Source organism: Sapajus apella, unplaced genomic scaffold (assembly GCF_009761245.1).
Source record: "Sapajus apella isolate SASKATOON/1434 unplaced genomic scaffold, GSC_monkey_1.0 scaffold95, whole genome shotgun sequence".
NCBI classification, from domain to species: Eukaryota; Metazoa; Chordata; class Mammalia; order Primates; family Cebidae; genus Sapajus; species Sapajus apella.
Window position 1 is genome coordinate 2,387,926 of NW_022437035.1, and position 15,106 is coordinate 2,403,031.

General features: G+C 43.5%; 1 protein-coding gene across 6 annotated transcripts in view; it reads left to right on the forward strand.

The window, feature by feature from the left end:
- MYO18B (myosin XVIIIB) overlaps positions 1-15,106 on the forward strand; it is a 285,693-nt gene that overhangs the window by 111,775 nt on the left and 158,812 nt on the right. For all 6 annotated transcript variants that reach the window (XM_032256699.1, XM_032256702.1, XM_032256700.1 and 3 more), the window contains 2 exons: positions 7,428-7,493; positions 13,363-13,491. In XM_032256699.1, coding sequence (XP_032112590.1) covers positions 7,428-7,493; positions 13,363-13,491 — 195 coding nt within the window. The remainder of the gene's footprint in view (positions 1-7,427; positions 7,494-13,362; positions 13,492-15,106) is intronic.

The following is a 15,106-nucleotide window of genomic DNA, read 5'->3' on the forward strand; positions in this document are numbered from 1 at the left end:
ATAAAGGACTCAAGCATCTGCAGATTTTGGTATCCTTTGGGGGTCCTGGAATCAATTCTCCATGGATACTGAGGGATAACTGTATATCACATCTATCTATGTTATAAAATCAACAATAAAGCTTTATTATTTTATTTAATCTTACGTATTTTAGGCGAGTTAAGGGAAGAAAAGAAAAAGATGTAGATTTTTCCATTTTCCTATGTGTTTTCATTTTCCCATGCTCTTTAGTTCCTCAAGGGTTTGAATTATGTATGATATTATACCTTTCATCCTGAAGGACTGCCTTTAATACAAGTGAAACAGTAAGGCAGGTCTAATAGCAACAAGTTCTCTCAGCCTTTGTTTACCTGCGAAGTCCTTACTTCACCTTCATTTTTGAAGAATAATTTTGCCAGATACAGAATTCCTGATTGACATGCTTGTTTTTTCCTTTCAGCACTTTTGACATTTAATCTTACTGCATTTTGGACTTCATTGTCTCTGAAGATAAGTCAGCCACTAATTGTTTGGATGCTTCCCTTTACACAATAAGTTATTCTTCTCTTTCTGCTTTCAAGATTTTCAGTAGTTTGTGCTAACTCTTGGAGTGGCTGCTTCGTGTTTATTCTATTTGGAATTCATTGACCTGCTAGGATTTATGGATTTTTTTTTGGGGGGGGCAGTCAAATTTGGAAAGTTTCTAGCCATCATTTTTCATACTTTAAAATAATCTTTGTCCTTTTCTTCTGAGACTTCTATTACGCATATATTGGCCTGCTTGATGTTGCCATACTTGTCTCTGAGGCTCTATTTTTCCTCATCCCTATTTCTCTCTGTTTTCAGATTGGAAAATTTCCATTGATCTAGTTTCAAATTTGCTGACTCTTTCATCTAACATCTCAGATCTGCTGTTGTGCCCCTTTAGTGAATTTATCATTTCAGTTAACTTACTTTTCAAATGAAGAATTTCCATTTGGATTTTTAAAAAAATAATTTCTACCTTTCTATGGATATTTTGTATTTCAGGAGTCATTATTATTACATTGTCCTTTCATTCATTAAGTATTTTTTTCTTTTAGTTCTTTGAACATATTTACAATGGCTGTTAAGTCCAAATTCTGAAACCACAAAGCTACTTTCTACTATTTCCCCTCACCCTTAGTTTGGATCATAATTTTAGGTTTATTGCACATCCTGTAATTTTTGTTGAAGGCTGGACATCTTAGGCGACATATTATGGCAACTCTACATTCTTATCTTTCCTTCATCATTTGGTATTATAACCTGTCTTGACTAAAATTCCGGAATCTGTCTTCTCATGGTGTGGGACCACTGATATCTCTGCCCAATTTGTAAAAAATTGTGTTTTTATTTGAAAGCTGACTTCCCAGGAGTTGCTCCTGTGTCCCTATAGCGTAGGGTCAGCAGAGATTGTTATCAAACGTCTTGAATCTTTGAGGCTTTTACATTCTCCTGCTGAATCTGTGTGTGGGCTGGGGAATGTATTCAGCATTCAGGCAGTTGCCAGTTGTGCTTCAGCCTCTCCTGAATGTAGAATGTTCTCTACATTCTGTTTGGCTCTTCCACATATTTTCTGCCTATACACAGGGCTTCATGTTCAACTAAACAGGGATATGTAACGAGCAGGGCCTTCTCCAGTCTCTCCTGTTCTTGTGTTTAGCCTGGAGCCAGGAATATATGGGAACTTATCGAGCCCACTGTGGCTGCCCTATTTCCTGGATCTCCTGTTAAATTTCTGGCTTGCTTAGGCTCCAGCGCTTGCCTCAATTAGGACAACAACCTTAGGCTTAGCTGTGCCATTGGCCTTCCTCATTTGTTTCCTGCCAAGATTGCTATTGTTTCTGACAATGCTCCTGGGTGTGGGTTTTTTCCACGCTTTGCTCCACACAGGTGAGCCCCTTCTGGAAGCGAAGCTGCTGTTTTTCACAGGTGCCTCCCCCTGGAAGGACTACTGCAGAGAGAGAGAGAGAGAGAGAGAGAGAGCGCAAGCTGGGGTGGGCTGTGAGTGGGAGAACCTATAATCGATATTGCCACAAACTCTCACACTTTCTACCTGAGATCCAGTAGGTTTTCTTGCATAAATGCTTCTCAATTTGTTCCATTCTATTGTCCAATTTCTGGAGTATTGAACTTGTGGTTGTTGGGAATTTTATCTACTTTTATCATGCTTTTGGGGGAGGGGAGAGGATTTATTAAGCTCCTTCCTCCACCATTCTGGAAATATCTCTCTTACATGCTATTTTTATGACCTCATTAAATCTCCACTGCATCCTTGTGGGACAGGTGCGATTACGCCATGTTGTCGAAAGCAAACTGAAGTCCAGAGAGGAGGAGAGGCTTGCCCAGGGTCCCACTGCTAGTGAATGGTGGTACTGAACTGGATCCCAGCGTTGGAGGAGGGAGAAAAGATCAGGAGCTGATTCCTTGGGTTCAGACCCCCTACCGTCACTTCCTAAACACGAGAGCTTTGCCAAGTCATTTCATTGCACTGGGTCTCACTTTCTTTCTCTATAAAATGGGCGTGAATTAGTACCTGTGGAAGAGAGTTGAAAACATTTATGAGTTGTGTAAAGCAGTTGGAGCAGGGCTCAGACTCAAAAACAGACTGAAAACTGTGTTTCCTTGGAACAAAACGGCCGCATTTGACTCACGAGAAAGCAGTATTTTATGCTGCAAGAGATAAGTTTCATTACCTGGGCAATTCCAATGCATGGAAGAGCTGATTCCATAAAGACACAGGACAAGGAGGAATTTCTCAACAGTCACCTGGATCCTTGCTGTGTCTTTTTCTGTCAAATGGTTGGACAGTGATTGCGTCATGTTGAACTAAATGAAATAATTGATATTTGACCTAAACAAATAACAGTTTCATATGGTTCAATCTAACTGTAATGTTAATGGGGATAAAAATAACAGCATTTAAGTGCAAAGTAATTTACAAAGTCCTTTTCATATACTTTCAGTTAATCCTCCGAATTGCTGTATGGTCCAGGCAGGGAATATCCTCACCACTTTGCACGTGGGGAAGAGGGTCAGTTGTATAATTTAATGCCTGCGCTTACCCACTCACGCCAGGGTTTGAATCCAAGCTTTGCTATATGTAACATTAGATCAACAGAACAGAAGATCTATGCTGGGACTGATGTTCTTGGCTACACAGACATCTGAAGAGTGTCTCAGCAAACAAGGAGATGGAGAAGGAGTCTCAGTTATGGTGGGTTGGGCATGTGCTTTGGCAGGGTTTGAAGTGTATCTGAGAAATGGGATCCTTCATCCATGTTCTGCAGCACTGTTCCAAGGTTTTGGCCAAAACAGAGGTGGCTATGAGGATGAAATAGCTCCTAACATTTATTGAGTGCTTACTGTATGCCAGGTGCTATGTAAAGTCCTGCACAAGCACAACCTCAGAATTTTCTGAAACAGGTGCCATTAGCATCCCCATCTTTCTGGAGTCTGAGGCTCAGGGTAAAGCATTTCCCCAAGGCCACACAGTTTATGGAGTGATAAAACCAAAACCTGAACCCAGATAGATCTAACTCTGGATCATGATTTTTTCTTTTTCCCCAAAACATCTGCCATAGACTTTACCTCAAGGGTACACTTAGAAACATTTCATTGGTCATATATTTCATTTTAAAAATCCATTGTCTCTTCAGTCAAATAGAAAAGGCATTATATTTTGGATGTATTGGTTTTATTCATTTCTACCACCTACAGCTCCCTTGGAACACGTTTGGCTAAAATGTGATAAGTGAAACCACTGAAATTTTGGAAACGTGTCATGGAATGTTCTTCCGGGAGGTCAGAAGATGGGGTTTCCTTCCTGATTGCAGCCTGCGACTAGATTTTTAATAAGGATTTTTTTTTTGATATCTTAGGAAGTTTTCTGTGATACCTTTGACCCATGGAATTGAAACTCATTGACTAAATTACTCCAACCTCATAATACATTTTGCTTCCTGAGCATTGCAATTACTTTTCTGACAGTTTATTCTTAAAATAGGCTTTCTGATTTTCAGTGAATGAAAGACCAATGAGGGGTGGTATGTGGGTGGGGTGGGAGGTGAACTGGTAGGCACAAAACAACCAGGCACGACCTGGGTGTATCTGAGAGTCCAGACCTCTGGCCTATTGTTTCAAAGCCTGCATGACTATTTGACAAGGGGAAGATTCCATTAAATGGCTGGCAATTTGGACCATGCTGCATCCAGAAATCTCTTTGAGTAGACTTGTTTCTCCTGCTTGGGGCTGCTTTTCCTCCCCATGGCATCTCTCTGGTTTGGGTGTTCATTCATTCAGTCATCTTATCTATTGAGCTCCTACTGTGTACATGAAACAGTACTATAGTGCAGTACAGGAAACACAGGCTCTCTGACATAAGGTAGGTCAGGCAGGCGAGGTTAACGAGCATATCATTTATTTAGTAAATACTTGTGGGAGTGAGGCAGTCAGCAGCAAGTGCAATGAGAAGCACAGAGCGGGGAGGCTGTCATAGGAGGTCTTAGTGAATTATGAGGCATGCAGCACAGTTTAAGACATAGGTGTGGCCAGAAAGAACTTCATGGGAATCTGCCTCTTCCCTGTGTGCAAACTTGTAATCTTGAAACAAACAAACAGAAAACCCCCAAAAACCCTTCATTTAGTTTTTATTGTGTGTGTGTGTGTGTATTAAAATATATATAAAATAAAAGTTAATCTTTTTTTAAAATATATTTCTTTATTGTACTTTAGGTCTGGGGTACATGTGCAGATCATGCAGAATTGTTGCATAGATACATACATGGCAATGTGGTTTGCTGCCGCCATCCCCCCATTACCTATATCTGGCATTTCTTTTCTTTTCTTTTTTTTTTTTTTCGAGGCAGAGTTTCGCTCTTGTTACCCAGGCTGGAGTGCAATGGCTTGATCTCGGCTCACCGCAACCTCCGCCTCCTGGGTTCAGGCAATTCTCCTGCCTCAGCCTCCTGAGTAGCTGGGATTACAGGCACATGCCACCATGCCCAGCTAATTTTTTGTAGTTTTTTAGTAGAGACGGGGTTTCACCGTGTTGACCAGGATGGTCTCGATCTCTTGACCTCGCGATCCACCCGCCTCAGCCTCCCAAAGTGCTGGGATTACAGGCTTGAGCCACCACGCCCAGCCCTATATCTGGCATTTCTCCTATGTTATCCCTCCCCAACTTCCCTAGCCCCCACTGTCCCTCCTTTAGTCCCCCCCAACAGACCCCAGTGTGTGATGCTCCCCTCCCTGTGTCCATGTGTTCTCATTGTTCAACACCAATTTATGAGTGAGAACATGCGGTGCTTGATTTTCTGTTCTTGTGTCAGTTTGCTGAGAATGATGGTTTCCAGATTCATCCAATGTCCTACAAAGGACATGAACTCACTGTTTTTTGTGGCTGCGTAGTATTCTGTGGTGTATATGTGCCACATTTTCCTTGTCCAGTCTATCATCGATGGGTATTTGGGTTGATTCCAGGTCTTTGCTATTGTAAACAGTACCGCAATGAATATATGTGTGCATGTGTCTTTATGATAGAACGATTTATAATCCTTCGGATATATACCCAGTAATGGGATTGCTGGGTCAAACGGTATTTCTGGTTCTAGATCCTTGAGGAATCACCACACTGTAATCCACAATGGTTGAACTAATTTACACTCCCACCAACAGTGTAAATGTGTTCCTATTTCTCCACATCCTCTCCAGCATCTGCTGTCTCCAGATTTTTTGATGATCGCCATTCTAACTGGCATGAGATGGTATTTCAATATGGCTTTGATTTGCATTTCTCTAATGACCAGTGATGATGAGCATTTTTTCATATGTTTGTTGGCTTCATACATGTCTTCTTTTGAAAAGCGTCTGTTCTTGTCCTTTGCCCAGTTTTGAACGGGTTTGTTTTTTTCCTGTAAATCTGTTTTAGTTCTTTGTAGATTCTTGATATTAGCCCTTTGTCAGATGGGTAGATTGCAAAGTTTTTTCCCCTTCTGTTGGTTGCTGGTTCACTCTAATTATACTACTTTAAGCATACAGTTCTGTTGGTTGCTGGTTCACTCTAATGATGCTATTTTAAGCATACAGTTCAGTGGCAATAAGTATATTCTCAATGTGGTACAACTGTCACCAACATCCATTTCCATAACTCTCTTCCTCTTGCAAAACTGAAACATTACACTCATTGAACAGTAAACCTTCATTACTCCTATCTGCAACCCCTAGCCACTGTAATTCTTTATTCCGTCTCTGCCAGGGTCCAACCCACAGACCCCAGCCCAGCAACAGGTGAATAAATGTACTCAGACACAGAAATCCAGTGAAAGTGCAGGCTTAGGGGGTCTGTGGCCACTCACAGACAGTGGAGGAGAGTGCTGTAAAGAGTTAGCAGCTGTGGCCCCGACTCATTGGCCCTGCCAGCATTTATTCTGCGCACAGCAAGTGGTGAAGGCTTTGAGTCAACACATTAGAGCATAATTTTCCTGGTCAACCTCCCCCAGAGAGAGCCATCTGGCCTGGCCCTGTGAATGATTAAAGGTTAGTTTTAGTACCACGTGAGTAAACAAGTTATTTAGATAAACTCCCCCACATTCCCTTGTTATTTGCTTTTCTTTACTAACTCAAGGTAAGGAGGATTAGGCTGCCTTCAGCCAAACTTTTTACTGAGGCCATGCAACACCCCCAGCCTTCTAAGAAGGTTTGTGACTATTTTCTATAATTTTACAATCTCTCCTACCATCCTGACTGAACCTCCACATGTCTCCATGAATTTGGCTACTGTAAATACCTCATATAAATGGAATCATGCAGTACTTGTCCTTTTGTGACTTATTTGGCTTGGAATAATGTCCTTAAGGTTCACCCACGTTGTAGCATGTGTCAGAATTTCCTCTCTTTTTAAGGCTGAATAATATTTCACTGTATGGATAGACCACATAGTGTTTATCCATTCATCTGTCAATGGACATTTGGGTTGTTTCCACCTTTTGGGTATTGTAAATAATGCTTTTATGAACATAAATATATAAATATCTCTTTAAGTCCCTGATTTCAATTCTTTTTGGTACATACACACAAGTGGAATGGCCAGATCATCTGGTAATTTTATGTTTAGTTATTGGAGGAACCTCTGTACTGTTTTTGCTGATAGCTACATCTTTCATTTCATTTCGTATCTTTGGTTTTCTGCTCTGTAAAATAGGAGGATGAAAGAAATTGGTGTGTGTGTGAAGGTAGAGTGGATGGTACACAGTAGGTACTCAGCATCTGTACCTTCCTGTGTGAGGTGGGGCTCTGTTAGCCAAAGCTGACAGACTTGTGGGATCATCCTCCATCCTGGTGCATCAGCCATTCAGCCAGCTTGACTTTCTCCTTCAGGATTCTCCTACCTTCTATGTTCTCTAACTTCTCTCTTCTTTTCTACCCAGGCTGTGGAGGAGCTCCTGGAGACCTTGGATCTGGAAAAGAAGGCAGTGGCTGTGGGGCACAGCCAAGTGAGTAGAGCTGCTTTCTTACAGCAGTCTGCCCATCACATCAGGGACCCAGAGAAGACCTGATTCTTGTCCTACCTCAGTTGTCCATTATCTCTGTATGTCTCCTTTTCCCAGACTGAAAGCAGAGCTAATGATTTTCTGCCCTACCTATCTTACAAAGTCTTGAAGATAAAATGTCATAATATGGGTTGAAATCACACTGGGAAATATCATTTATTGGAGGCTTCCCTCCTGGGGACCCCAAGTGGTCTGGAAGAATTAGCATTTTCGTTCTCAATATAACCTTCTGAGCCTCACAAAGAGCTGCCATGAAACTTGGAAGAATCACTCATCTTCACTCATAGCCTTTTAACTTCTACTTTGCAACCAGCTGTAACCCAGCTGTAGTCAGAGCTGATGAGCAGCCGTAAGGTAGAAAGAAGGGGCTTGAAAAGAAAGCCTGTGATTATTCAAGTTGGCAGAAATAGCTTTTCCCAAACTGGTGTTCAGCCAAAAGCTCTTCCAAATATGCTTAAATGTTTAGAGCAGAATTTCACACTTCCCTGATATGCTTATCTATGCTGTAAGTTTTCAAGGAGGGAAACATGGTATTTAGGGATTCTCAAACTATTTGACTGTGGAACCCCCAGCCTTTTGTTTGTGTGGAATACCCATTACCTACTTCTGGAACTAGTGTTCCATGGATTACAGTTTGGGAAGTGGGGCACAGAGATTGTAAACCCAAGGGCCAAGGAGTGGGGGCAGGGGAAAGGGACACACTTTATAAATACAAACTGGAGGCCGGGCATGGTAGTCCATGCCTGTAATTCCAGCACTTGGGGAAGCTGAGGTGGGCAAATCACCTGAGGTCAGGAGTTCAAGACCAGCCTGGCCAACATGGTGAAACCCCTGTCTCTATTAAAAATACAAAAACTAATGGAGCACAGTGGCATGTGCCCATAATCCCAGCTACTTGAGAGGCTGAGGCAGGAGAATTGCTTGAACCCGGGAGGTGAAGGTTGCAGTGAGCCAAGATCTCACCATTGCTCTCCATCCAGCCTGGGCAATAGAGCGAGACTCTGCCACCAAAAAAAAAAAAAGAAAAAGAAAAGGAAAAAAAATGTAGTGAAGGAAAGAAAAACAAACCGGAGAGGAACAGACCAAAAGAAAGACCATGTCACACATTTCGCCACCTAGTTACTTACTGGTTGATTAATGCCATCCAATAAACGTTTGTCAATTGCCTTCCACCTCCAGGGAGCTATGTGAGGTGCTGGGAGGGTATCCTGCTCTCCAGGAGCCCACCAGAGTGGCATTACTGGCTGTTTGTACTCACGGAGCCTTCCCTATCATATCATGCATCGCTGAGAGTGGTGGTCCTTTCCTCAGGGAGCTCACAGTCATCTGCACTGGCTACCACCCCTCAGCTCACCCTAAGCAGGCTAGTGTCTCCCCACTGGCCCCTTGGTCTTGCTAAAGTATATGGTAGAAGCTATTATTCTGTTGTGATCTCAAGATAATTTCTCCTGATGGGAGTTGCAGCATCTCAGTCTTTGCAGGCTTTTTCGATAGTGAGAATAAACCTGTCAGTTACTGAACTCCTATGCAAGCCAGGTACTATGCCAGGCAACTTCACGATCTGTTTTCTGTTCTTCATTCACAGTCTTCTGTGAGATGTCAAGTGTGTTTCTGCTTTACAGATGAGGAGGATGTGCCTCTGGGAAATAAGCCTCTTTTCAAGATCCTATCTGTAGCTAAGGGTTCAGACTCCATGCAAATCCGCATTGGTCCAAATCCATTCCAGGGTGTTTTCAATACACTCTGGAATGAATGGAAACATTCCAGGGTGTTTTCAATACACTCTGGAATGAATGGAAATACAGTCATGTGTGGCTTAACAATGGGGATACATTCTGAGAAATGAGTCGTTAGGTAATTTCTTCATTGTGGGAACATCACAGAGTGTACTCACACAAACACAGATGGAATAGCCTACTCCACACCTGGGTTAGATGGCGCAGCCTATGGCTCCTAGGCGACAAACCTGTACAGCACATGACTGCACTGAATACTGTACGCAGTTGTAACACAGTGGTAAGGATCTGAGTATTTAAACATAGAAAAAGTAGAGTAGAAACATGGTATTATAATGTTATGGGATCACTGCTGTACATGCATCTATTATTGACTGAAACGTCATTGTGTGGTGCGTGACTGTACGTCACATATTCTTTACACATAGGTCTTTATGGTCCTGAATCTGGGGAACTGTTCTTCAGCACCAAGAACTTCATCCTTCTAGACCAGCAGTTCTCAAAGTATGGGTCCTGGACCAGCAGCATCAGCATCACTGAGAGCTGGCTAGAAGTACATGCTCAGGCTCCACCCCAGACCTCGTATATCAGAAACTCAGCGGGGGGCAGGGCTGGCAACCTGTATAACAAGTCCTCTAGGTGACTCCAATGCACTCTCAAGTCTGAGAACCACTGATCTAAGTAATGACTCAGTTACGTCATAAATATGAAAATCAGTGCCTATGGTCCTTGCAGCTCTCACGGAAGAAGAAAGAAAGCAGTCCTTACACACAATGACAAAACACGGTTATTATTAATACTTGGTATTCACTAAGAAACTGTCAAGAGCAAATCAAGGTCAATGTGTCCTTTGGAGGCCAGGCCAGGGGATAGACTGAGACCTTGAAGGGCAGGTGTACCATCTTATGCATTGCAGGATTGGCACGTAATAGCTGAGAAGGCTGTGAAGCTCAGAGGAAAAGACAATTGATTGGCACGTAATAGCTGAGAAGGCTGTGAAGCTCAGAGGAAAAGACAATTGGCTGACCCACTCCACACCCAGGCTCCACCACTTCCTAACTGTGTGAATCTTCAGTGACTGGTTTAACTTCTCTGAGCCTCTGTTATCTCATCTATAAAATGGAGCCATTACTTTCTACCTCCCATGATGGCTGTGGGATCCATAAAGTGTCATTTAACAGGCGGTGGCTGTCACTACTTGCTGAGTACATTTGTCAGTGGGGCAAGAGGCTTATATCAAACAGGATAACATTTTAATGTTTAAGGAATTAAACTCCTCTAATCTTTAAAGCGACTAAGAGGAGAGGAGCTAATTCCTCGGCAGTACCAGATATGGGAGCTGTTGCTCTATCAGATTTTAGCACTTTTAGAGGAGAAACAGTTCGCATTGTCGAGGCCCCTGTGGATTCCTTAAAGGTGGGGCTCTGGGGATGTTACACTCTGCTTGCGTCCGATAAGCTGCTGGACCCATGAAAAGCAAATAATTTAGATTTTTCTTCGTGATTTTTCAGCCTCTGGTGCCTTATTGAGGCTTGTGCTGCAGGCCACGACATTTGTGGAAAAGGTGTGATTCCACATGCAGTCAGCCTTCTGGTCGGCAATGTGCTCTTAAAAGGCCAAAAAGAGAGAGAGAGAGAGAGAGAGAGAGAGAGAAATTGAGATAAGATTCTGCACAGGCTTATTGCCATGCCATGTATGGTTGTTTCCAATTATCTTTTTAATGAGAGCTTCATAATCAATAGTGGCGTTGACAGCACCGACATCCATTGTAATATACGAACTGGTGCTGTCATCACTTTGATCATTGATTTTTTTTTTTATATAGCAGCTTTTGGGACTCACTAGCTTGTGAAATTAATACAGTCATGATTGAGACAATCTGATAGGTAATGAGCCAGTCGTGTCTTTATTTCAATGAGACTAATGGTCTTGGTGGCCCTGTCTGATAGGAAGTGTTCTGCAGAGCCAAGGAGGGTCAGGAGAAGAGTTAGTACCGACTGGGTGTCCTAATTTTTATTTTTCCATGGAGAAAAGGTGTACTGTAGGATGGTCGGAGATGAGTGGCCTCCATTACGAAAAATAGGTTTAGGGTAATGGAGAATTGATCAGGACTCTTTGTTCCACCTGGAATCCAATTGCAATTGAACCTCACACTTCAAGTGCTTGTATCCTAATGAATGAGAAAAGGAAGGCTTGTGTTGACGGTCATTGAGCATGGGTGCAACAAATAAGCCTGAGGTTCTGGGCTTAGGTCTCAGCTTTGCTGGCAACTGATTATGTAAATTTGAGTCACTTTCATAACCTACCTGAACCAATAGATTCCTCATAGGGCCGTTCTGAGTATTAAAAAGATACCTAGGAGAAGCCCTTTGGGAAATGTAGATGTTGTACAAATGTTAATTCTATTCAGTGATAATTGTAGTCTTCTCTGAAGTCAGATAGAGGGAAATAAATCCTGGCATTGCCTCTTGCTAGTAGAGGATCGTGGGCAAATGCCTTTTTCTTTTTTAAGCCTTAGTTGCTTCCGCCATAAAATAAGAGAATCATAATGACTACCATATAGGAGTAGGTATGTAAAGCACTTTCCCTGCATGTCAAATGTCATGTCAAATGTTGGTCTGTATTAATTGATAATGTCATCAGTTAATACAGAGTTATCCATATAGTTATTAATATAGAGTTATCGGGCATAGAGGCTCATGCCTGTAATCTCAGCACTTTGGGAGGCCGAGGCTGGCGGTTCATCTGAGGTCAGGAGTTCGAGACTAGCCTGGCCAACATGGTGAAACCCATCTCTACTAAAAATAAAAATTAACCAGGTATGGTGGCACACACCTGTAGTCCCAGCTATTTAGGAGGCTGAGGCAGGACAATCACTTGAATCTGGGAGGTGGAGGTTGCAGTGAGCTGAGATTGTGCCATTGCACTCCGGACTGGGTGACAGAGTAAGACTCTGTCTCAAAAAAAAATATGTCTCCAGATAACCCCCTTTGGGATTATAAGCCACATGTGACAAACACATGAGACTCGTTTTAGAAATAAGCAGTGTAAGGGCGTCAGAAAAGTGACTCCTTCCCCTGCCACTGACTCCAATCCCACCATAAGAGCATTTTTGCTTTGCCTCTGGGGAGGTGAGAAAACAGACACAGCAAACCAGAGCTACCCTTCCGCATCGGCAGGAGCAGGCCTGGCCCAGAACTGTCAGGTTCTTGCAGAAAAGCATTTAAGTCAAACCTCCAGGACTCTCTGCCTTAATCTTTTGCTGACAGTCAATCCTGGGGTCCCCGCTTCCTCATTCCTGTTCCCTGCAGTCTATTAGAAGGTGGCTCTGTGGGGTGCCGGGGAGGCATTGATCAGAGTGCTGCAGAGACCATCATCCATTATTGATGAGTTGCGGCCTGGAAATCATGTACTGAGAGCTGTTTTCTGCTAGATACCTCGGCACCTCTGCGGGTGGCACCAGCCCAGCCCTATCCTCTCCGGACCTAGAGGGCTGCCATCCCTTCCCTCACTGTCTCTGCCCCTCCTTACAAGGCTGGACGGAGATGTTTCTAAGCCACTGCTTTGTTCAAATTGCTGGCGGGGCTTATCAAAATATTCACATTCCCAGGTCTGGCCCTAAACCCACAATCCAACCTTTCCTGGGGCCTGGGAATCTTCATGCACTACACTTTCCAGGTGATGATCATGCCCAGAACAGTTCAGGCAAGACCGTCCTAGCAGTGGTTCTCAAAGGAACGTGCACAGGAATCCCCTGGGGATCGTGTGAAAGTGCAGGTTCTGATTCAGCAGGTCTGGAACGTGGACTATGAGATTTTGCGTTTCCAGCAAGCACCCAGGTGGTACCCGTGCTGCTGGTGGGTGGACCACACTGAGTATCCAGGGCCTAGAGGAAGGGAGAGAGGAGCCATCAGCAGACAAAATGCTTTGATGATTCAGACCCCCCATCCACCGCCCACTTAAAGGGCAGCTACCAACAAATATTGCAGGTGGATGCAAGAGAAGTGGGGTCTGAGTTGTAAGCACCGACAGCCTTCTTCAGCAGAGGACTCACCTGAGACCTTCCCTCTCCCCAGGTTTTTCTCAAGGCAGGTGTGATCTCCAGGCTTGAGAAGCAGCGAGAGAAGCTGGTCTCTCGGAGCATCGTGCTCTTCCAGGCGGCTTGCAAGGGCTTTCTGTCTCGCCAGGAATTCAAGAAGCTGAAGGTACGCATGCTGTTCAGAGGCAGGGTCTGATCCAATGGGTCTGGGATGGGCCTAGGGTCTGTCTGTCCCTCAGGGTGATGCTGGCGCAGCTGGTCCAAGGACCTGATTTGAATAGTGAGACTTTAAGTGAGGCTTTGCAAGATGTTCTGTTTCTGGGATATTGACATGAAATTATCCATGAGGTCAACCTTGCAGTAGGTAGCCATGCGGTTGTCCAGGCCCTCCTGGGCCGATTCATGATTTCAATCTGTCTTGTTTCTGGAGGAATTCACTTTCACAGGTCAGCAGACAGGGCATGACCAGGGCCCAACCACTGAGGTTTTGGGGACCAAAGGCCAAGCTGAGCTGGAAGCACTGACCCATCTAGGGTCACTACCTTCAGAGATCTCTGGAGACCCAATTTCCACTCTGTAGCTGCACAATAGAGAGCAAACCACGTGGCTCTGGGAACAAATACATGTTCGAATTCCACCGCTACCTCTTAGTACCTGGGTGAAGGTGAGATAAAATGATGTGCCCTTAATACAGTACATGGCACATAGTAATTGCTCAATAAACTCTAGCCGCTATTACCTTAGAATTGTATTCTTAATTACTACTACTGGAATGGAGTCTTATATGTGCCTCCAGTTGATGTGAACTTATAAACTGAAGTATATGTACTTGACAAAAAGAAAAAAGATGAGACCGTGATAATTAAAATATTGTGGGCAACCCCCCCGGCCTTCTGCACTAAAGTAGCTCATACCGTGGAATGATATAGATTAGAGTTTCAGAGTCTGGGCTCTGCAGCCAGACTGCAAGGGTTCAAACCTGCTCTAGCACTGAGAAGCTGGGTGATACTGGGCATATGTCTTTACCTCTCTGAACTTCACTTTCCCCATCTGTAAATACATAAAATAATACCATCTTTCTAGGACTATAGTAAGGACCGAGCTGAGGTATGTGAGATACTCGGGGCAATGCCTGGCACTTAGGAAGCTCAATGTCTGCCGCACAAGAATCAGCCACTGCAATGGTGATGAGGGAAAAGCATCTCTTAGCCTGTCTGCCAGTCAGTGCTGTTCTGGTTTCCCCCAGTGATAAGAATGAAGTGGGTCAGTGCTTCTCAAAGTGTGGTCCCAGACCAGCAGCATCAGCATCACCTGGGGATTTGTTAGAAATGTACATTTCCAGGCTCCGTCCTGGACTGGCTGAACCAGGACCTTTGTGGGTGAAGTCTAGCCATCTGGGGTTTAACATTCAAGGTTAACATTCACGCACATTCCAGTTTGAGAAGCACGGAATTACTGTTTAAATACACTGAAAATTCTCTCCCTTCAATGTAAGCTAATAACACAGCTTGGACGTTGTTATTTGTGGGCAATTTTAGAGGTTTTTCAGCGACAGTTTTTGCCTTGCATGTTGACCTTTAAACCTAATCCCCGTAGAAGATGTGACCTATTGTGTAGTTTCTTTTACTCTTTTTCTTATTACCATTATTATTTGGCCATTCAAGACTAAATTATGGCATAATGTTTGATGCAGGGAGACTGACGTATCAAAAGGGCTACAAGAAAGGAAGCCTCTGTGTGTGTGTGTGTGTGTGTGTGTGTGTGTGTGTGTGTGTGTGTGT